At 37.0% G+C, this 24,408-nt stretch overlaps 1 protein-coding gene across 1 annotated transcript in view; it reads right to left on the reverse strand.

Moving 5' to 3' along the window:
* Nucleotides 1–1,922: 1,922 nt before the first annotated feature.
* TM9SF2 (transmembrane 9 superfamily member 2) overlaps nt 1,923–24,408 on the reverse strand; it is a 55,428-nt gene continuing 32,942 nt past the window's right edge. The window contains exons 10-17 of the mRNA XM_046664539.1: nt 21,053–21,185; nt 18,086–18,205; nt 15,791–15,848; nt 12,320–12,479; nt 10,396–10,547; nt 9,193–9,304; nt 5,844–6,015; nt 1,923–2,616 (exon numbers count right to left, since the gene is read on the reverse strand). Coding sequence (XP_046520495.1) covers nt 2,549–2,616; nt 5,844–6,015; nt 9,193–9,304; nt 10,396–10,547; nt 12,320–12,479; nt 15,791–15,848; nt 18,086–18,205; nt 21,053–21,185 — 975 coding nt within the window. The 3' untranslated portion in view covers nt 1,923–2,548. The remainder of the gene's footprint in view (nt 2,617–5,843; nt 6,016–9,192; nt 9,305–10,395; nt 10,548–12,319; nt 12,480–15,790; nt 15,849–18,085; nt 18,206–21,052; nt 21,186–24,408) is intronic.

Here is a 24,408-nt window from a genome sequence, read left to right on the forward strand (position 1 = left end):
GCCGGCCCGGTGGCGCAGCGGTTAAGTGTGCACGTTCCGCTTCCCGGAGGCCCTGGGGTTCGCTGGTTCGGATACTGGGTGTGGACATGGCACCGCCTGGCAGCCATGCTATGGTAGGCGTCCCACGTATAAAGTAGAGGAAGATGGGCACGGACGTTAGCTCAGAGCCAGGCTTCCTCAGCAAAAAGAGGAGGACTGGCAGTAGTTAGCTGAGGGTTAATCTTCCTCAAAAAAAAAAAAAAAAAAAAAAAAAATCCTTCCCAGACAGCTGATGCTCCCTGCTTTTCCGAGCAGTTTTGGTCATACCTGAAGCAAACTTCTACAAACTGGGCCCAGAAAAAGCCCTTTCTCCTGTGGGGTGTCATAATTCTCCACGATCGCTCAGAGAAGCCCAGTTGTGGCACTCAGACCACAATGCCACCCGACTGTCGTTCTCCTGGCGGGGTTGGGGGGGGGGGCGGACGTTGCTCAAACGAAGGAAGAGGCTCCTCAGCCTAACCGAGCACCTCCACACCATCAAGGCCCCTGAGAACAGGCCGTTCCCTCCGCCGCCCTTCGCACCGTCTTGCCTTCCTTTTCACTGTCTCGTTCATCTTCCCTCCCTCCTACGTCCTTTCCATTAATACTTTTACTTTATTTTTCCAACCGCCTCTCCAATGTTTAAATGTGGAATATGGTTACTTCAAAGTATAAAGAAAAAGAAAATAAAAGTTGTATCAAAACAGAAAGTTGACCGTTTTAATCACTAAGCTAATTGTTCACTGAAGGAAAAATAAAATCGAAGAAACTTAACGGTGACCGACAAAACTAGCCTAGCGTCTGAATTTGGAGTTTTTTTAAAACCTTTTCCTTGTTTAGTCAACCAGCCTAGCTCAACAGTAACTTAACAGTATTATATATATAAAAAAACTAAATATACTGCAAGACATAATATCAATTTGAAGGGAACTTTTCTATCTTAAATCTTCTATGTGAGAGGTTAAGAAACTAGAGGTCCTCCAGCAACATCAATACGAGCAATAGCTAGTAATTTCAGTTGTAAGTTTAATGACAGCATCTGATCTGCTTTCATAAGTGGCAGGCACTGAGCCCCTAAAATACAAGATGAATATTCTTCCAGATATAAGCAGACTAATGTTTCTGAAATCATCCCAAACAACGAATTTCAAGTATCAGATGAGTGTGAAAGAGAAATAGTTATTTCTTGACTCCGAGAAACAAAATTGGCATCCAGGCCTGTGGCCAAGAGGTTAAAGTTCCACATGCTCCACTTTGGTGGCCCAGGGTTCGCTGGTTTGGACACCGGGTGTGGACCTATTCCACTCACCAACCATGCTGTGGAGGTGTCCCGTGTACAAAAAAATAGAGGAAGATTGGCACAGATGTTACCTCAGGACTAACCCTTCTCAAGCAAACAACAAAAAAGAGGAAGATTGGCAATGGATATTAGCTTAGGGCAAATCTTCCCCAGGGGGAGAAAAAAAAAAAAGAAATAAAATTGTCTGTGAAATCCAAATTAAGACAATGCAATCACAGAGAAAAACTTGCTAGTCATTGCTAATATAGAGATCATAAAAATCGACTTTAAAAACATAAAAAATACCATATTTTTAAAAACAAGTAAAAAATATACAACCCTTAATGATAATGTAGTAAGGCCCATATTAACTACTAGACTTACAGCGTTTATCTGGATAGACACGGATGACTAAAATTTCTGTTATTACCTAACAGTGAAAGTTTTAGATTTGTCACAAAGCCCAGGAGACTGGAATTTTATTTAGATCAAAACTCAAAGTGTTACATTAACAAAAATCAATAAAATCTGATAAAAGTTTAAATCATTTAAAAAGACCACTGGTAAATAGATTTGTATTTATACACCCTCCTTGAATATACAACAGATAACGATGCAATGAAGATGACGTTTTTATAATATTTATTAAGATAACAAATTTATAAATTCAAAGACTCAGAGGCACATAGTTTAAAAGGCCAATACCATGGGAATAATGAAGTCAACACAGAAAAGAAGGTATGAATAGATACAACCAATACAAGATTTTTTTAAAAGCCACATCCCCCCAATAAACACATCATACGAATCATCCTTCAAAATTACCATGATAAAAAGTTATCTCCTTCAAAGAAAAATAATTCTTTCCACCTACCGAGCCTAGAAAATCCTATTTACAATAAACTGTCCTGCATTTCACCAGTATTGTTTAATATGGCCTCCTCTACTCTGCCATTAAAGTATTGAAAATTTTATAGCTATTGTATTTACAAAATGCACATAATATTTAAATTTGCTCTTCATTGAGAACAACTGAATATGTACTTAACCAAGTCACAATACAAATGTTTTAGTGTTGAAAACACATTTTGCGGGGACAGGCGTACGGGAAGAGGTGTATTTAGAATTATGCTGTTTCTGAAGGATTACTAGGCCAATAAGTCTGATAAAACTCAAGGTAGTCACAAAAACAGGTCTTTGTTGATGAAGAATTTAATTTATTTCTGTTTTAACTTGACACACTGGGCTTCTTCAGTCAACTTTCACCACACTGTATATTTTGGTAACAAACCAAAAGCATGCAAAGAAGCCAATTGTTCCTATAAAAGAAAAAAAACAAAAATAAACCCTTTTTCAAAGGAAGTTTCATAATTTACACAAAAATACAGACTCAAAATGATTGGCTCCTTAAAAAAAGCCACAAAACTATAAACTGTTACCTATCTGGAATGTACCATAGATCCATGAGTTTTTTTTCAAAGATACACAATCACCTCAAACCAACTTTCTTACAGAAGCTGATAGAAAGAACTTTTTATACTATAAGATCACCTAAGCTTTCTACAATACACATTCTTTTTCTTACTACATGCAAAAGACTGAAATTAAAAGATGAAAATGATGCCAATTTTCCCTTCCCATTTAAGAATATTTTCTTATCACAAAATGGAAAACTGCTATTAAAATCAATTCAAGGTATATTACCAGGTTCATAGAATAATTAAATGGGAATATTTTCTAAGTACAGTTTTAGGAATTATCAATTTTCAAAGGATTATAATAAAGTAAAATAACTGAAAAGTTTTTACCAAGTGTTAAAAGTGATAAAATTGGGCTAACAAAGATGCACTCCTGCTGAAAATGAGAGGCGAGGTGGTGCCAGAGGACGGCACAGGTCTGCCACAACAGTGTGCAGCACCCTCGGACCAGTCACTGAAATGCCCAAGCCCACTTCTTTATCTTATCAGAGATGACCGTATCTGCCCCAGCTACCTATAGATTATGCAGAGTAAATGAGATGATTCATGAAGAAACACACGCCTTGATTTTCAGGTATCTTCATCAGTCTAGATTCCAAAAATCTGAATGCTAGACAGGTGACAAAAATGAGGCTCAAAGGGGCTTAAGTAACTGTCTAATGCCAAGTGGCTGGTAATAGGACCAGAACTCAAACTCACTTCTACTGACTTCAAGTGTAGTACTCTTTTAGAGTATACCATGCTTAGATTTACTAAGCATAAATTCGGAGACTCTGTTTTGCAAAAGGATATATACCAAATTATGAAACTGCCTAACATATTTTAAGAAACTGAGGCATACCATTTTTTCCAGGATTACCCCCTGAAAATAGTCAACAGGTGGAGGTGCAGAAGAATACAGAAGGGGATATACATACCACTTGTGAAAGTTTTATATTTAAAGTTCCAATGGTTTTCACCATTGGTTTAAATGTAACATAAAGAAAAGTACTGCAGGAGATTTTCTAAGTCAGGAGACATTCCTACGGGAAGTTGTAAATGTTATCATACTCATTCTGATATCATATGTGTACCGAGTACTTACTATGCACAAGTCACTGTGTACGTTTTGGAGGACATACAAACACTCCTTTTGGATATTCAAAGGGTCATTATTAAGGCTTGGGAAGAAGTCGTGGTTAATTTCAGAAAGGTAATGGTGAAAATATAAACTTTACGCCTAGCAAGAACTTAAGATAACAAGAGAAGATACTTTAAAATGAGAGAAAACATTTTACTACCATACTGACAACTCTAAGAAAATTAAGTTTACTTACTTTTGTTCTTACCAAAATACTTTAGCATTTTACTTTATTCTTTTTATTTTATTTTTTTCCTTTTTCTCCCCAAAGCCCCCCCCGGGTACATAGTGGTATATTCTTCGTTGTGGGTCCTTCTAGTTGTGGTATGTGGGACGCTGCCTCAGCGTGGTTTGATGAGCAGTGCCATGTCTGCACCCAGGATTCGAACCAACGAAACACTGGGCCGCCTGCAGCGGAGTGTGTGAACTTAACCACTTGGTCACGGGGCCAGCCCCAGCATTTTACTTTATTCTTAATATGGGATAGATATAATGTACATACTAAAAGTGGCATCTTTCCTTATGTGACAGATTAATTATTTTGTTTTGTAAAACAGATTGACAAATAAACTAGTGTCAGTTTGGGGTCCTGAATAAATGCAGACATACCCTACTTTAGAAAAACGCAAGACCTTGAAAGGGCTCACCACTCCCGTGTAGAGAACCTTTTCCACAAAGTGGAATACACTAAAAGTTATTGGCTTAACTGGTTGATTCAATTTGGTGTGGCTCCAAAATTTAGATTACAAAGTTTGTTTTACTCTGAATAAGTGAAAACACGACACTAAAAATCAAGAACAATAAAGTTTAGGTGATGGTTAAACTGTCATTATATCACATGCCTGGAAAAACAAGACATTCACGAAGATCATTATTTTTTGTGTGTAGGTAAGGAATAAATTATTCTATATATGCATGAACACACAGATATAGAGGCATGAAAACAGTAATTCCTTGTTTCATAGCCTACTTCTGTTTTACAGATCATTAAGTAAAATTTATGACTGTGAACCTAAATCTATCACATAACCAAGATATGCACCACTCCCACACACCTACGCCACTATGTCTGACCAATGACCTGGAATACAGAATTGATGGAAGTGCCCAAAACTTATTATACACTGACACAGCAACAGGGGCACTTCAAAATACTATCTAATTCTCCTAAATGTTAACAGATAACTAAAAAGGAGGATAGTTCTATTTTTTTTTCTTTTTTGGCTCCTACACTCCCTCACATAGCATGCAACACAATCTTAGATAAAAATTTTAGATGTACATTTTTTAAAGAAAAGAAAGGTCTCACAATTTTCTTTTTTTAGTTGTCATTCCACAAATGTTTACCAAGCACCCACAGGGCTCTGAGATACAGAAAACTTTTATCTAGGTGGACAGAGAAGATAAACATATATAAAATAAATATCAATAAAATATATACTATATTCCACTAGGTACTTGGATTTTAAAGTGGAGATATAAACTTGTAGTTTAAAACTTCTAGAATAAGAGATGTCCTATGATTATCTTTTCTTGATGTCATTTATTCTCAGTCTCATCTTGACTTCACCTCCTCGATTTCTACTTACTCCTAAACTTAGGTAGTTAAGAGTGTTTTACCCTCTTTCTGAAATGGGCAAAAGAAAGACTGTACCAGGAAGAGGTTAACAGGGGAAGACCCTGACATGCACTGTCCCGGGGCCCCTGTACTGTTAGCACAACCATGGACCCTGTTCAGCCTTCTGCCCTCAGGTTCTGTGTCCTCACCTTCGGTTCACTGATACTCACCTCACAATGGGGCAGACCAAACAAATTATGCTTAGTTGCAATGAGGACTAACTATAGGAGTGCCAAGTAGTAGCAGCCTTCATAGGTTTTATAAAAGGAAAATATTCATAAATAATTTACCTAAAAACTTTTAACTAAAAATAATCATTTTAATTCTTACCGGTAAAAAGAAAGAAGATCAAAACCATTATCATGGTATACCCAAAGTACAGAATTGTACTTGCTGTTCCTGTGATTTGCAATTTTGAAAAGAAGTAATGTATTGCATATATTAAGAAATAAACTGCAGTAAAGCCGCTGGTAAGAAATGAACGCCATTGCCAATGATAATCCTAGGCAGAAAAGAAGAAATTAAAGAATTACTTTCCAATTAATAGATAACACGTAGCAGCATAAAGTTACAAAGCAAACAACTAAGTGAAACAGCCCCCAAAACCTAATTTTTGCTCTCAGTTTCATTCTCCTGGTGAACTTTGCCCATTTCCCTCCTCCTAAAGATGCTAAGAAGCACTCCTTATCTTTGGTGGAGCTACTCAAAGACTGGCTAAAAATGTGTAGGAAACTGTTAAACAGTTTATGAATAATGAAGCATCAGACTTTATCTTAAAATGTAAGCTTCCCAAAGAAAAGCAATGTATAAAGAGCTTACTTACATAGTTCAAAATCAATATTACTAGTCTAGTCAACTCTGAGGAAGAAGGTTATTCTATTAAGGCCTGGTTGAAATCCATTTTGTTATTACTAACATAATTTAAACAAAGTAGGTTTTTAAAACAGCTCTTTCTCACTTTTACATAAAATGGCTTATAGTTTAGCAGGAGATCTTTTAAAAGAAAATACTTCACTATCTCTCCTACCCTTTGGAATACGTGAAGCTTAGAAAATCCTAAAGAACACAAACACAGAAACTACTATAGCTAATAAACAAATTCAGGAAAGTTGCAGGGTTCAAGATCAACATGAAAATCAGTTGTGTTTTTATACACAAGATGAACAATCTAAAAAGGAAATTAAAAAAATAATTCAATTTACAACAGCAAAATATCTAGGAATAAATTTAACCAAGGAAGTGAAAGATTTGTACACTGAAAACTACAAAACATTGCTAAATGAAACTAAAGATGACTTAAATGGAAAGACATCCCATGTTCACAGATTGGAAGACTTCATATTGTTAGGACGGCAATCCTCTCCAAAGTGATCTACAGAGTCAATGTGCTCCCTATAAAAATCCCAACCACCTGTTGTGCAGAAATAGAAAAGCCAATCCTCAAATTCACAAAAAACTGTAAGACTATTCACAAAAGAATCTTCAAAAAGAACAAAGTTGGAGGATCCTAATTCCAAAACTTACTACAAAACTATGGTAATCAAAACAGTGTGGTACTGGCATAAGGAGAGCATATATACCTCTGGAATACATTGGCAATTCAGAAATAAACCCCTACATCTATGACCAATGGATTTTCAACAAGGTTGCCAAGAGCATTCAACGAGGAAAGAAGTGTCTTTTCAACAAATGGTGCTAGGAAAACTGGATATCCACATGCAAAAGAATGTAGTTGGGGGGCGGGCTCTGTGGCCAAGTGGTTAAGTTCTCGCACTCCACTTTGGCAGCCCAGGGTTTTGCCGGTTTGGATCCTGGGCGCGGACATGGCACCACTCATCAAGCCATGCTGAGGTGGCATCCCACATGCCACAACTAGAAGGACCCACAACTGAAAATACACAACTATGTACCGGGGGGCTTTGGGGAGAAAAAGGAAAAATAAAAAAATCTTAAAAAAAAAATGTAGTTGGATCCCTGATACCACATACAAAAATTAATTTAAAATGGATCAACGACCTAAAACTATACATTTAGAAGAAAATATAGGCGTAAATCTTTATGACCTTGGATTTAGCAATAAATTCTTAGATATGGCAACAAAAGAAAAAAAACAGATAAATCAGACGATCAAAATTAAAAATATGTGCAAAGGACATTATCAAGAAAGTGAAAAAACAAGCTGAAGAATGGGAGAAAACATCTGTAAATCATATATCTGATACAGGTCTAGTATCCAGAATATATAAGGAACTCTTACAACTCAATAAAAAATAAACAACCCACCTAAAAATGGGCAAAGGACCTGAGAATAGACATTTCTCCAAAGATACAGGGATGGTCAAAAAACACAAGAAAAGATGCTTAGCATCATTAGTCACTGGGGAAATGAAAATCAAAACCACAATGAGATACTACTTCATATCTACTAGGACGGCTATAATTTTTTAAAAAACAGGGAATTACAAGTGTTGACAAGGATGTAGAAAAACCGGGACTCTTGTGCATTCCTGGTAGGAATGTAAAATGGTGCAGCCATTACAGAAAACAGTTGGTTCCTCAAAAAGTTAAACAAAGAATTACCATACGACTCAGAAATTCTACTTCTACATACATACCCCAAAGAACTGAAAACAGAAACTCAAACAAATATTTGTACATGAAAGTTCACAGCAGCACTATTCACAATAGCCAAAAAATGGAAACAAACCTAACATCCATCAATGGATGAAGGGATAAAGAAATAGGGGTATATCTATACAATGGAATATTATTCAGCTATAAAAAGGAATGAAGTATTAATATACGCCATAATGTGATGAACCTTGAAAACATCCTGCTAAGTGAAAGAAGCCAGATACAAAAGGCCACATATTGTATGATTCCGGTTATATGAAATATACAGAATAGGTAAAATGTAGACAGAAAGCAGATTGGTGATTGCCAGGGTCTCGGGGAGAGGGGAATGGGAAGTAACTGCTTAACAGGTATGGGGTTTCATTTAGGGGTGATGAAAGTGTTTTGGAACTAGACAGCGGTGGTAGTTGCACAACACTGTAAAGGTAGTTAAATGCCACTGAATTGTTCACTTTAAAATGATTAATTTGATGCTACATGACTTTAACCTAATTTTTTTTAAAAAGCATCTCAAGTTTAACAAAGTTAGATTTTATCTCTTGTATAGCAGATAACCATAAAAGAATGATTTAACACAACCTAAATCTTTAAAAATAAATTCCATCTATTACATAAGGATGCCCTCATTTTTGTCATGTTGCCATGACTATAACTAATTACAATGTAATCACTGAAATGTTTTAATGAATTTTTCCACTTAAAATGTTTATTTGTACTAAATTTTCAGACTAGAAATATCTATATATTACAAACAGAATATTAATGTTTGTTAGACACTTGAAACCACAAAAATAAAAATTCAGCATAATGAGCTATTCTCAGGAAATCAACATTTTAAAGTTAAGCTCTAAATAAACATACTGAACTGGAATACTATCTTAATTCAATCTTAAAGAGGGGTACATTTGATTTAGGAACACAGGTCAATTTCTATCTTAATAAATACATATCTACAGAAATTATTTCAATTAATAGTATTCAAAGTTGATTTATGCCAGAATTATAAACACGGTCTACAAATTAACATAATATTGCCAATACATACCTCTGCACATAGGTGGAAATAGCAAAGAAGTATAGTTGCTTCAGAACATGTAATGACCAAAATGATAAACACCAGAAATAGGAAGCCAAACATGTAATACATCTGGTGTGACCTATAATCAAACATGTCAAGACGAAACTATAAGTATTTTCTCTTAGACACAGTAAATGACACAATCTTTTTATTTTTCTTGAACTGAAAATGTGTGCTTTTTCTCTCAACTAATCAAAGACAAATTCTCACAGGTTTAGATGGTGAAGGGGTGGGGGTGGGGCGGGGGAGGAAGGATATGGTAACGTTGCTGGACTTTGCCTTACTGCTCAACTAGAACCTGAAACAATTATTTATTCAAATATGCTTAGTCTACTTCTCTACTGGTGAGACAGATAAATTTGATAAAGAATTAATGGAAAGGCAGAACTAAACTAAGACAAGGTTACATTTGGTACATATTGCTTCTTATTATATGTGATAAAATCAGTTGAATTTAGAAAATATGATAACAACCGGGAAGGAAAGACAGGTTCTAATCACTGAAAAGCTCAAATTTATTTCTGACCTTAAGCTACCTCAAACCTTGGTACTCCCTGTAATATATGTTAATGTGATAAAATAATGATCATAAAATACTGCAATGTGATATTACACCCTAACAGAGTGGCTCAAAATCACCACTGTGAGTTTTTCCATGCAAACAAGAAATTAGAAAACGAAAAGAATCCTGGGATTAGAAAGGACATTGAAGGTCATCTAGCTCAACCCTTCCTCCAATGCTTGCTCAAATCCTCTTTCAAGAGCTCACAGTACCTTCTCTGAAGCAGTACAGATTACTTATTTGACAACATAGGTCTGGAGAGACTTGGGCTAATTTTCTGTCACACGGTGGCTGTGTGACATAGGCAAATTACTTCAAAGCCTCATTTTCATGTCTGTAAAATGGGGGTAATATCTATCTCATAGAGATATTATGAAATTATGTAAGGGTTACGAATTAATAAGCCCTCAATTAATAACAGCTGTTATCACTATGGAAAAGTGATATTCTATGGAAAAGATAAAATAACCTTTTGGCTCTTAAGATGTCTGATTATTGGAGAATGGCTTGCATTTATAAGATATAAACAGTAATCCATATCAACAAAAAAAGAAAGCTAGTAGTACATATATGGGAATGGGAGTAACAGGACTTAGTACTTAGCTTACCAAATGCTGTTCAGAATGAAGAAAAGCTGTATAAAGATGCACCCAAAGGGCAAAATCCCTCCCATGATAATACCAGGCAACGGCTTTGTGTAGAAGGACTGTTCAGGAATCTGACGTGGAATCTGATTGGTTCGAACTGGGTGTTCAATGGCCTTAAGTAAAGAAAGAAAGGATTCACAGTCATGTATCTATTTTAAAAATTCTTCTTTGTACTAAATTATTTGCCTGCTTTTTCTCAGCTTCAATCCTGACACTAATGACAACACAAGTCTACTTAGGTCAACAAACTGAAATTTGTATTTAGAAGCAATGAACCAGACACTATCAGGGACAATATTCAGTCTGTCTACTGAAATAAGCCACCACTGTTTCCAGCAGTTATCCACTAACAAATGGCTTTAGACAAAGTAAGAAATAAACGGAGATAATACAGTAGTTTGAAAGTAACAGTTAATAAACAGGTAGAGTTAGGTTTTTCCTTTTAGTTATATACTTACTGTAAGAAATCCACTGGTTTTGAAATTGCTGTCAATGCGTTTTTATTTGGAGATGGGCAATATCATCTTTATTAAAATTGTTCAATTTTACTAAGACTTAAGAACGTGAAGAAGACAATGAATGGCTATCATTTACGACCAGAAGGTATTGGTGATGTTCTCAATTATTCTCCCTTTCATAACACACTACATGACAGTACAAATACAACTGGAACCTAAACATAGTTACATGAGGGGAAAAAAGGGTACATACGTAGAAATTTATTTTCTTGCAAAAAAGTTCAAAAACATACTTCTATGTTTTTATGACGTTATGTCAAAACTTAAAACTTGGTATTTTCATTGAAATTATACTTCTGTGAACTAGAATATTTTACAAATAGATATATATACACAGGCAGAGAAACATTATATTGTTCTTCCATTTTTATATTTTTAGAATTTTAAGTACTTAATCTATGCAATTAAAAAAAAAAGTCAAACGATGTCAGTTTACTATTTATGCTATATATACAGACTTTAAATAATAAATTAAACAAAATGCCAAAGAACTTAAAAATCTTTTAGTAGCCTAGCATGGTAGGTGCAGTGGAGACTATGAAGCAATGATAGTTTCTTCCAGGGCATTCCAGGTCCCCTCATAAAGTGTACTATAATACATTATTTCTTTTAACCTTGTGGACTGGATCTTTTCAAAGAGCAAGGATAGTGAAGTGGAGTTAGAGAATAAATTCTTTAATAAATAAACTTTAAATAAATAAATAAACTTTATTTACATAAATAAATAAACTTTAGAATAATTTCTCACTTCCCCCTTAGCCAGAGGGTAGAAGTGAGCAGCAGAGGTGGAGACAGACAGACTGGAGGAAGGAGGGAGGAGGAACTCAGCCTTGACTACAATCTTCCTTAAAATCAAATATTAGCACGTAAGCATATAATCATTTATTCCAAAGCCACACATGAAAAAAATTGCTATGCTTACTTTATAGTTAACTTTTCTTACAGCTTCATTTCCTAACCCATACTCTTGGTTTTCTTAGTTAAGTAGACTAGAAACACTTATTGCTAAGGAAAAAATGCACGAACTTTTTAGGTTAAAAAAAAGTAATAAAACAATTTATTTTTAATGTCAAAATTTCAAAGCTTTCATTAGTTTAAATTAGCATTTCATTTCCTATTAATCTCTATTAGTTACCATTTAGCTACAAAACTCTGAAATCTAAGTTAACATCTGTAACCTCTTTACCAGTCCTAAGTACTAATATTTTAAAAATGATTGCAATCAAATTAAGAAGTTCATCAATTTACTATGAAATCCAGATCCCACAGGACAAGTTTATATCCTTTAGACATATATTTTTTAAGGTGGTATATGCTAATTTCCATAGTTAAAATTCATTTGAATAAGTTAGCACCTATAAACTTACATTCTTCTTAAAACCAAAGTATGCACCAATGAACGTTAGCGGCACAGATATGCAGAACCAAAGGGCCAATATGGCAACCAATGTTCCAAAAGGAATAGCTGCTGAAGAGCCTTCTCCCCAGAGAATCAGATTCATTATAAAGAAGTCAGCAAACACAATCCTGAAAAACACAATAGGCTTTCGGGTAAAACCTGAGTTAGAAGCAAAATGATACAGTAGTAATCATATGTAATTAATATTACAATTTCTGTTATATACAAAGAAAGTGCAAGTGCCGAGTCATGGGGTATGCGAATTTAAAACTTTAGCAGAAATTGCCAAACTGCTCTTCAGACTGGTTTTGTCTGACTTTAACTCCTACCTGCAGCTTATGAGAGTTACCTTATGAGAGTTACATATTTTCACCACACTTGCGATGGTCAAATTTCCTGTTTTAATTTGCAGTTCCTACTGACAAGTGCAGCTAAGCATCCTGTGTTAGTTGGCTTTTTAGGTTTCACCTTCTGCGACTTGCTGATTACATCCACTGCTCATTTTCCACTTGGGTTGCATGACTTTTGCAAAGTCACATATGTGAGTTATTTATATACTCCAGCAACTAACTCCATTAAATATCTTGTTCTCCCTGCTTACAGCTCTTTATGAAAACAAATCTCTGAATGTGTGTACTTAATTTCTTTTCGGTCTTTCTTCTGTGAATACATTTTTAAAAATATGGCTATAATCACTTCTAAATACCCCACACAGTTTTTAATGTTATCAAAGTCATCAGTTTTTTCATCTTTTGTGTAACTTACTTAACAGAAAAAAGCCTTTCCTAATCTGGTATCATGAAGATACTCTTCTATAATTTCCTCCAATTGTTACATCTGTTACAGTCAGGTTTTAATCCACCTGGAACTGATTTCACGTGTGTGAGAGAAGAATAGAATTTTCTCCCTTCATATACACAATCAATTGTCCCAGCATCATTTAATAGTTCCTCTGGTTTGTGATGCCACATTGAGCATGCTTCCATGTATACATGGTCTATTTGTGTTTTCTGTCCCAACAGCCATGGACATCTGCAAACACCTTCACAATACTTGGTCTTCTCATCAAGTAACATGGTGACTTTACATCTGTTACTAGTTAATAAGCTTTGTAGACCTGTCCTATGGGTCATGCCTATTTTCATAAGTTATTTCAGGTACTGTGAAGGTTTTCTGTTGCTAATACTCCTGTGAATAGAATCCTCTTCCCACACAAGTACCACCACCATTAGAACATATAATTTGCTATAGGTGGTATTCATGATCATGGATTATTAGCTGATAACTAGCCATTTTGCCAGATGCTTTTATTAAGTCAAGTTTTATAGCTAAAATTTGTTGATGTTCTTTGTATACACATTATGTGACCAATAAGTAACAATATGACCACCGCCTTTTGGAAATGTATTACTTTTGTTTTATGTCTGTGATTAGAACTTAAATAACTGAAGCCATAAAAGGGATTTAATGAAAATGTCTCTAGTGTTTTATCACTAAATGATGTTGGTTTTGAATTAAACATGAGATTTTGATGAATATAAGGAAGGATTTCTCTCTTCATTAAATTCTTTTTGTTCCCCCCTAAGGAAAACTAGCCCTGAGCTAACATCTGTTGCCAATCTTCCTCTTTTTTAGCTTGAGGAAGATTAGCCCTGAGCTAACATCTGTGCCAATATTCCTCCACTTTATATGTGGGTCACCACTGCCAGAGCACAGCTGACGAGTGGTGTACGTCCATGCCCAGGATCCGAACTCAAGAATCCGGGGTGCCAAAGTGGAGCACACTGAACTTCACCACCACACCACAAGGCCGGCCCTTCCATTAAATTCTTTTAAAATCTGGAAACGACGTTTAATATTATCAAATGCCATTTTGTTGTGTTCACTGCAATAATTATATGCAGGTGTTTTTTATACAAATTGTATGAATTGATTCCACAGAATTAAATGATCCTTCTTTTCCTAGGTGAGTACCAATCCCACTGACCTGAGAACTTGGGTTCTTGGTGCTCTATTTACCTCATCAACCCACTGGTGAACACCTGCTTTTAAGGTGGGATGAAGAAGACAAATCAGAGAAGGGCTCATCAAAGACATTTAGGAACCAGCATAGGATAATTTCTATGAAGCCAAAAAAGGAAGGAGTTTCAAGGAGAAGGTATCCCAATGTTAGACAACGTAGAGAGGTAAGGTAAAGAGAGAAAACGGTTTCCAGATTTGAAATGAGAACACTACTGGTAACCTTAGAGAGAAGTTTACTAAAGTGATAGAGGAAAAAAAGCTGGATTACATGGGTTTACATTGTTAATGTATGTTGAGAAAATGAGAGGAAGGCAGTGCAGACTATTGTTTCAAGGCATTTTGTTGGGAATGGAAAAGAAATAAGACAGTAGATGGGAAGATGCTTATGAGAAGCTCTTTTTAGGATTTGGGAGACCTTAGTATATTTGTAGGAATGAGAGATAAAACACATGAACAAAATATAGAGAAAGGGAGAAATGGGAGATGTCAGAAATTAGGGGACATGTTTGAAGGGCAAGATTCTGCAGGAAATCACGGCTGACAGTCTCGGTAAGTAGGGACACTTCTTGAGTTGACAGCAGAGGGAAAGAAAACAAAGGATACGCCTTGAGAAAAGCATAAAAATTTGAAGAGAACATGAATGGCTAAGAGGCATGTGAATCTTCAATGGAGGTGAAAATCTGAGAATAAATATCCCCAATGTGTATAAAAAATGTGGCTATCTTCACTCTTTCATTTCTGGCCTGCAAATGGAACAGTCCTGGCTTCTAGATTCAATCTCTGTCTCGCTTTATTGCTGCTATTGTTCAGAGGCCAGTTCTCGCCCACCAGAAATCTGCGAGTTGGGGGAGAAAGTGAGCTCTATTTCTAAGACCAGAAGCCCAGCAGATACTTAATATCAGAAGCTATTCTCCAAAGAATCATGTTTGTTTTGTTTTTTTTAAGTGGTTTTGTTTGTTTGTTTGGTATATGTTCCTCTACTTAATGAAATAAACTCTAAAAAGTAGCAATATTTTCGATAAAAATCTGAAAATGCACACTTGCCTGAACTATCTTCAGGTGAGGATTCCTTTCTGTGATTAGGTCAAGAGCTTTAAATGCAGCCTATCATGACAACATGCCAGACTAACTTCTACAGACTAAGAAATAGATTTTTAAGAAAAGGAATATAAAAATTTCTCATGTCTAAAGGTACTTTTTCCAGATAAGGCATGTAGTGGTTCTTCTGCAAGTATTTATTAAATATTCACCCTTTACCCTTTTAAAAATTAAATTCATTTTCTGGGGTACATGGTTTAGAGACAGAGAAGATTAAAGACTTAAGGGAGTGAAAGTTTGGGAACTAAAATCTGACTATGTTAAGAAAGTTATTAATGAAAAAGTTAATAATAAAGTTATTAATGAAAAATTCACTTACCCAGGACAGAGAAATGACGTCAATAAAACATTTGTCTTCCACTTTTCACCTCCAAAAGCTGTAGAAGAAAACAAAAGTGGCATAAAATACAGATTTTTTCTTGAAAGTAAACCAAATATCCATACTCCAAGTCAGCTGTTGGGCAAACTGTCAGATAGCACCAGGTGCCTATTCCTAGAAACTGACACTGGCAAATGCTAAGATCTTCCCTAATCAAGTGATCCAAATCAGAGATGCACACCACAGGACTGCCCTGGGTAAGTCCTGCGCTAAAGATATCTGCTTGGGTATAAAAAAAAACACCTAGTATCAAAGGAAAGTCATCCAGATCAGTTTTTCTTTTCTAATCTTTTTTTTACTTCAAAACAAAATAAACCCTTAAAATCTAAGCTAGTTTCAATCAATAAGACTGGGTAGAGAAAAGGCATATTTGAGACTCTCGTTTATCTTGAGGTCAGTTTCAGAATTTTTATAAAACTAGGAACCCTCAAGCCTGACGCGCGACACATTTAAATTTCCACAGTATAGGTCTGAATCCTCCAGGATTCCTCCAGCACTATAGTTTCTGGTAGGGGATGGGTGAAGGGGGGCAGATCAGGGTCAGATCAGGCGACTAAGAGGGTTATGGCCACTTTTTACAACAAATTTGCTTATGAAGTTTTTACTCTCCTTTGCCCCCTCCAATTATTTTTCTCACTTAAAAAAAAATTAAAAATCTAGATAAATAGCTATCTAGATAAAAATCTGGATAAACAGAGTGAAAAATGAAAGTACTCCTCTGCTCTGTGTTTAAAAGTTGGAGATGAAATTGGCTGAGATGTGAGAACAGCTTTGATTTTTAAAAAGTTTTAACATAGTTTGTAAGCAAGTTTAAGTACTACCTGCCCTAGAAGATAAAAAGATGACAAATTATATATATGATTTGAATTCACAGCATTACTGATAAACAGACTAGAGGGAAATTGTTCATTTTGGGTTTAATACAATTCCAATCAAAATTTCAATATTATTTTTAGAAACATGAGAAATGATTCTATAAAATGAAGTATTTTGTGACTGGGGCCATGTGATAGCATCTCTCAGAATGTTCTGCCTGATTAATATGCTACTTAATCTGCAGCTGGGAGATGGATGGAGAAGGATGGAGAGGAATTAAATGCGGGGAGCGCGTCTGCTGGGGAGGGAGGATACACTGGAACTTCACGCACAGGGAAGAGCAAGTGTGAAGGTACCCAGCCTAACTGAGGAAGTGAAAGAAAGCCAGTGTAGCCGAAACAGTGAGAAAGCAGGAGTGTGGTGTGCTAGGCAGGGGTCCAACCATATCTCACATGTGTTAAAATACATATGACCACCCTAATCCTACGTCCTTAAAAAAGAACTTGACAAAACTCACAGAAATTAAACACACACACAATCACATAGGACTTCACATACTCAGGAGAAAATTAGATCTGGCAAAGTCTAACTAGTATTTCTACTTTGGGTTTGTCTAACCAACCACACCTTAAGGCTCTACTATGTTTTACCTCAAATCGTATTCCTACCAGAAGACCCTGGGGAACCCTAGCTCTGTCTCATCTCTCTGGCACTTTAAATCATAGATTACCTATGAGATCATCTCAATAAGACTTTAGGATTCCTAAGCCGGGCAAACTGGCATTCACTGACCCTGGCAAAGCTGCCTTCTAAGTCATCTACTCATATCCCATCCTTACTCTGTGGCCCTGATCCCTTTGTTCACTGAATTTTATTTTACTTTCGGAAAGAAAGAATACAAGAGATTGCAACTAATGATATTACAAAAGGTAACTTACTTTACGGCTATTTAAAATTTTGAGATCTTAGTTTAAGTACAATTTATTTTTATAAATATTAAACTGGTACAGTTATAAGTATGACTTCTCTTATGTAAGAAAAGGTATCTACATACATTACTTGTTTTAGTGAATATATTGTTGATACTCATTTGTATATTTTTTAACCCTTTATTAGTCTACATATAGTTCTATGAATGTAGCAAATCTAAGTTGTTCAGCTGAACCTGTTAAGTCAAAACTTAAAAGGAGAGAGGGGATGGTGGATAAGCAGCACCTAAATTTATCTCAATGTCTAAGCATTTTTGAACAAATAAATCAGGGATAGTCATCTACTTCACAAGCTTTTTGTGAATAAGGATACACACCTATAATACACATTGTTTAAAGAGCCCCAACTGCTGGATGCAAAGGTTCAGAGGCCCTGATGTAGCAGATCAGATTCCTGATCTGACATCCAGGCAGGGTGGCTTTTACTTACACTTATAGAATCTGGCGGCAACATAGCCTGCAGGAGTGCCCAGCAGCACCCATAAGACCACAGCACAAGTCATCAATGCTCCTCTATTGGCAGGTGACAAAAATCCCAGGCAAGCAAAAACTAAAAAATTAAGTAATTTAAGTTACAAATGGTATTACTGTTTCCTTTGTTGCAAAGTGACAGAAGATCTCTCTCATTTTTTAAACGATAAGCTAAATACAATTTCATGAAAATACGCTATCTTTATCATGCAGTCATACTGACTCAGTAACATGCAAGGTACTGCATCAGTCGGATCATATATAAGGCATGCTCCACTTTGGAAGCTTCTTGTCAGGGTCCGTAAGACCCCACCTTGCTTGTTTTCAGGGGAGGCTGATCAGATGCTCACAAGTGCTTTTAGCTCTTCTGAAATTCAAGTACAGCTTTTAAAATTAACATCAATAAAAAAATTCCCACTATGAAATAGTCTCATTTTTTTGTTCCTTTTAAAAAACAATATTAGGTCCTCTGGGGTGAAAAAAACCTTATAACATTCAAACATAAGAGACAAGACAGGGCTGGCCCAGTGGCGCTGCGGTTAAGTGTGCACGTTCCGCTTCTCGGTGGCCTGGGGTTCGCCGGTTCGGATCCCAGGTGCGGACATGGCACTGCTTGGCACGCCATGCTGTGGTAAGCGTCCCATATATAAAGTAGCAGAAGACGAGCATGGATGTTAGCTCAGGGCCAGTCTTCCTCAGAAAAAAGAGGAGGATTGGCAGCAGTTAGCTCAGAGCTAATTTTCCTCAAAAAAAAAAAGAAAAGAAAAGAGACAAGACGGAATCTAATGAAAGAATAAAATACAGGAAAAAAGATTTCATAGTACCATTAGCTCTTTGAACACAAGTAACTGAAGGACCTGGTCAATGACTTGGGGAAATTCTGGCTCCTACTCTTATTCAGTTGGTTAGCTTTATTTGTTCTTCTCTATATAACCCTCTCTAGAAATAAGAATAAAAATGTTATCATACACTTATAGATATTCCCAGCTTTAAGGCTCAGAAGTTATGACTCGCTCTAAAAGAAATCCAAGAATAGTTGCAAGTGGCTTTCTAATTCCAGGAGCACAAAAGTTCCCAGTGTTTGCCCCAAGATGTACATCACCAAGCACATCCCATGCACACCTTCTGATCAGCCCCGACTGAAAGGCAAGAGGAGAAACTCATGATCAGCAGGAAACCGATCAGGGCAACTTGAGGAGATCTATCAGAATTTCAGCTAAGATGCAACTCCTCCTCACTCCCCACAGGCCTGAGAAATGACTCTTCTGAAGCAAAAAGATTATATTCAAGCATTTAAGGAAAACAATCCCTATCATTCCCTATCCTAGGCTCTCTGAAACTTTCCTTCCTCACAAGTTCACTTTCTAGCTGACCCCCATAAAAACGACACAGTGGCAGAGGGCAGCTCCTGATACAACTTTAAAGCAGTATTCTATCCTCAAGCAGTCATTTGGCTCTAGCTCAGCCTTGGTGCTCTGGAAATCCAGTGCCTTCATGCTATCCTCTGGCTATGTCCAAACTTCTGCCAGGACACCTTCTCCCGACCTGCCCTCTTCAATATAAATACAAATTCTAGCCTACCCATCACAGCTGCATCTCTTTATCTAAGTTGTTAGTGGATAAAGAAAAATGTTCAAGTCTTCAAACTGAGCCTGAAGGTATAAATCAGTGGTTTCCAAACTTACTCGGGTGCCAGACATTTGGAAGTGATAATCCTCTTTCCAAAGCATTTATGTGGTTAATTCCATCATAAAAATTTGGAACAATTTTACTAACAGAAAATGATTACAGTATTATATATTTAATATGCAGTCAAACATAAGAGTAAATGTTTGCTAAAAAATTATTGAAAGGTCATTTTTGAATTCTTCTAGTAATATTCATCTGTTCATTAACAATATTACTGTTCATTAGTAGCAGGCATCAATAAAGGAAACACAGGGGAAATAAATGCAAAATTTAGAGAATTCTATTCACAAACATTTTTTTCTCTTATAATTAGGAAAACTGGAAGACCATGGAATTAACGTATCTCCAGAGAGTAGTCTCAGAACCACTCCTGTGGCCGATCAATACCTCTAAGCCTTAGGAGGTCTATTAAAAAAAAAGAGATTGCCCTAATTGACAAAAATTTAAGTAATAAAATCTGTGAAGAGGGGCCGACCCCGTGGCCACTCACGAGTGCTTAAGTTTGCGCGCTCTGCTTCGGCGGCCCAGGATTTCGTCAGTTCGAATCCTGGGCGCGGACATGGCACCACTCATCAGGCCATGCTGTGCTGGCAGCCCACATGCCACAACTAGAAGGACCCACAACTAGAAGGACCCACAACTAAAAATACACAACTATGTACCGGGGGGCTTTGAGAGAAAAAGGAAAAATAAAATCTTAAAAAAAAAAAAAAAATCTGTGAAGATTTTCATGTGGCACAAGATATTTTTTGTGTGAGATCTTTCCTGAACATTGCTAGAGAAAGAGGTCTTGCCTCCTAAATCCTCCCAAGGAGGAACAGTCTACAAAAAAGCTTCCTGCCCTACCTTACCTCTTCTCCTTTTGTCTTTCTCAGTAGAAGCCAAGAATATCTTGGAAGCCTAATCATATTGGTGGGGTGGGACAGTCAACCTGTATGACCCTGCTTCCAGGCTACCCAGATTCAGACCCAGGTGGTCTTTAACGACCTAGTCATCTCTAGCTCCAATGCTACGAAGACAAAGGCTTGGCTTCTACACCGCTGTAAGGGAGATATGAAGAGTCAGCTTTTGGGCACAGTTAACTCTGCCCCAAGTCACAGCCAAAGCACACAGATTTTGAGAGCCAAGAGGACTCTCAGAAACAATCCAGCCGAGCTACCTCACTTAGGAAAACTGGATTTCAACTAATTATTTAGGAAAAGTATTTTCTACTTTTCAATTTTCACTTTACACTTACATAGAGTCACAAAAGTCATAATTAAAATCTGTGTCCCGGATCCTAGAAAGACTGATAGCAGCATCCCTTTTCTCGGAGGACGGAATATATCACCATGAACTAGTTTCCAGCCAAATTCTTCCTGGGCATCCTCCTAAAAAGGAAATGAAATTGTTTAACTGTCGTTGGTATCACCAAGACAACCCGTCAGTTTGTTCACTGTTGAATATGCTGATATAGAGAATTTTTTAAAAACTTACAAATGTTAACATTTACTTCAATTTTGAAGTATAAAGCTTGTCTCATGGAGGTTTTATATAGCTTTCTTGAAATTGTGTTGTGTGTTAAGGTCTACAGTTACTGAAAAACTTTAAAAAGAAACACAAAGATAATGTGACATGTACCAAGTTCTAGTCTAAGTCAAGTTTTATAATCCAACTTCATGACAAATTTTTAATCACACTCCATCCTTTTTAACCTAAAGTTATCAATCTCCAAAATAAGTAAATGATATTAGGTCTCAAAGCTACTTTACTGGAACCGTAGGCTACGCTGTCAAATCATAAAGTTAGTGTCACCAGCTCAAGCTGCTCCCCTGATTTCCAGACACATACACAACTGCCTAATCAACGGCTCCACTTAGGAGTTTCACGTACATCTGGAACAGAATTATCCACAACTGAACTGACTCCCTCTCCCTGACTACACTTGCTCTTCCTGCAGTCTCCCCGAGTAGGTAAAAACTCTATCCTTCTAGTTGTTCAGTCCTCAAAACCTCAGTCATCCTTGATGCCTTTTCTTCCCCCCCGACTTTGCATACAATCCTTTAACAAATCCTACAGCTATACCTCCAAAATATATCCACAGGATGCACCACTAGCCCCTGGTTCAAGTCATCACCTCTCACCTGGCTATTACAATGCACACTAAACTGGTCTCTCTGCTTCCGCCCTTGTCTCCATTCAGTTGACTCTCAAACAGAGCAACTAGAAAGGTCCTTTATCTAATAGGGTGGTTCGGACCAGAAACATGGGGTCATTCACTGACTTCTCTCCCTCTTTCACCCCCTACACAGTGGACGGGCCAATGAGTATTCCATCCCACCTCCTGAACACTCTGTGTCTATCTGTCCACTTCCCTCCGTCCCCCCTGCCACTCTTCCCAATCTCTGGGAGTTCTAGAACAGCCTCCTCACTGGTCTCTGTCTCTCCAATCTTGCCCTGCCCTGAACGATTCTCCATATAACATTCAAAGTGACTTTCCTAAGACACGAATCTGACCATGTGACTGCTGTAATATTCTTCAACAGGTTTTCAACGATCTTCAAACGGTACAGCTCACAAGCCCTTCAGAATGTGGCCCCTGCTACTTTTTCAGCCTCCTCTCTTAACATTTCCTCCAGGATATAGCTTTCTCCCTCCCCCAATTCCCATTCACACTTCTATCTTTGAGAGCAGTAGACAATGCTAATGCTAATGTACTACACTTTCACATATTTTTCAGTAAATATAAATCAACTGAAATTTGAAACATGGAAAATTTTATCTAAGTACTAATCTTGCTCTTTACAATGGCTAATTTATAAGACAATACTAAAAACCAAAATATTTCCTTCCCCTTGGTACAAAATACTTTCATATACACTTGGGAATTAGACTTTACCTGGTCATTTATAAGGAATGTACAAATTGAAGTTTTATTAAAAGTATATGGGCTCTAAGTGGATTAAATAAAATTATATCTGGGATTGGCTTCAAAACAGCTGGGGCGGGAGGAGCAGCTGAGATTCTACATGTAAATCAAGACTGAACATGAGTTGATAACTGGTGGACCAGGGTGATGGGTATACTAGTCCTTTTGCTTTTGTGAATGTTTATGTTAAAAGTATGAGAGAAGGGGCTGGCCCCGTGGCCGAGTGGTTAAGTTCGCAAGCTGCGCTGCAGGTGGCCCAGTGTTTCGTCGGTTCGAATCCTGGGCGCGGACATGGCACTGCTCATCAAACCACGCTGAGGCAGCGTCCCACATGCCACAACTAGAAGGACCCACAGCGAAGAACGTACAACTATGTACCCGGGGGCTTTGGGGAGAAAAAGGAAAAAATAAAATCTTTAAAAAAAAAAAAAAAAGTGTGAGAGAAAAAAGTACATGCACCTCTTCTTTTAGGTGAGGTAGTGTTAGACAGATGAAGGACCATTTTTGACTACTTTTTGACCAAGCAAGTACTAAAAAACTTAAAGAGCGTAAGTAAAAACTAAGTTTCCCACAGATAGCCAGGCCCTCTTTAGAGCAATCTAATGAATGTGCCTAGTTTTCTTGTTATCCTTGCAGAGATATTCTATACATAAGAAAATACACGAATACGTTTTCTCTCCTTTTGCACAAATGGTAGCATATTACACACACTATTTTGTACCTTGCTCTTTTAGTCTAATATCTTGGAGATGCTTCCTTATTTGTATATACAGAATTGCCTCATTCTCCCCACTCCCAGCCCCCAGGAAGAATCGTCCTGAGCTAACATATGTTGTCAATCTTCCTACTTTTTTTTTTTTTCTTGGCGTGAGGAAGATTAGCTCTGAGCTAACATCTGTGCCAATCTTCCTCCACTTTATATGTGGGTCGCCACCCAGAGCATGGCTGATGAGTGAGGTAGGTCGCACCTGGGATCTGAACCCATGAACCCGGGCCACCCAAGTGGAGCACGCCTAACTTAACTACCACACCAGGGGCCAGCCCTCTATTTCCTTTATACAGACTCTCTTTTCACATACCTTGCCCAGTTTCTTACTGGGCTGTTGAATGTTTTCTTAATGATTTTAGAAGTTCTTTCTTGGGGCCAGCCCCGTGGCCAAGTGGTTAAGTTTGTGCATGCCACTTCGGCAGCCTGGGTTTTGCCAGTTTGGATCCCGGGCACAGACCTATGCTCTGCTCATCAAGCCATGGTGTGGCTGCATCCCACATAGAGGAACTAGAATGACCTACAACTATGTACTGGGGCTTTGAGGAGGAAAAAAAAAGAAGATTGATAACACATGTTAGTTCAGGGCCAATCTCCTCAAAAAAAAAAAAGAAATAAAGAAAAAGTGGAAAACCACTCTAAAAAAAAATTTCTTTCTTTATTGAGGAATTAGCTTTTTGTTTCTGACAAGTGTTAAAATATCTTCCCATTTGACATTCATCTTTTTACTTAATGGTATTTTTGCTATTCAGATTTTTTTTTTAAATATAGTAATCATAGAGCAATCATTTCATTTATGGCTTCTGGCTCTCTGTCACACTTTTAAAATTCTACCCTTCCCCAAGATTTAAAAATAACTTCTCATGTGTTCTTCTAGTATTTCAGTTTCACATTTTCATTTATCATTTCAATACAAGGA

Source organism: Equus quagga, chromosome 6 (assembly GCF_021613505.1).
Source record: "Equus quagga isolate Etosha38 chromosome 6, UCLA_HA_Equagga_1.0, whole genome shotgun sequence".
Taxonomy (NCBI): Eukaryota; Metazoa; Chordata; class Mammalia; order Perissodactyla; family Equidae; genus Equus; species Equus quagga.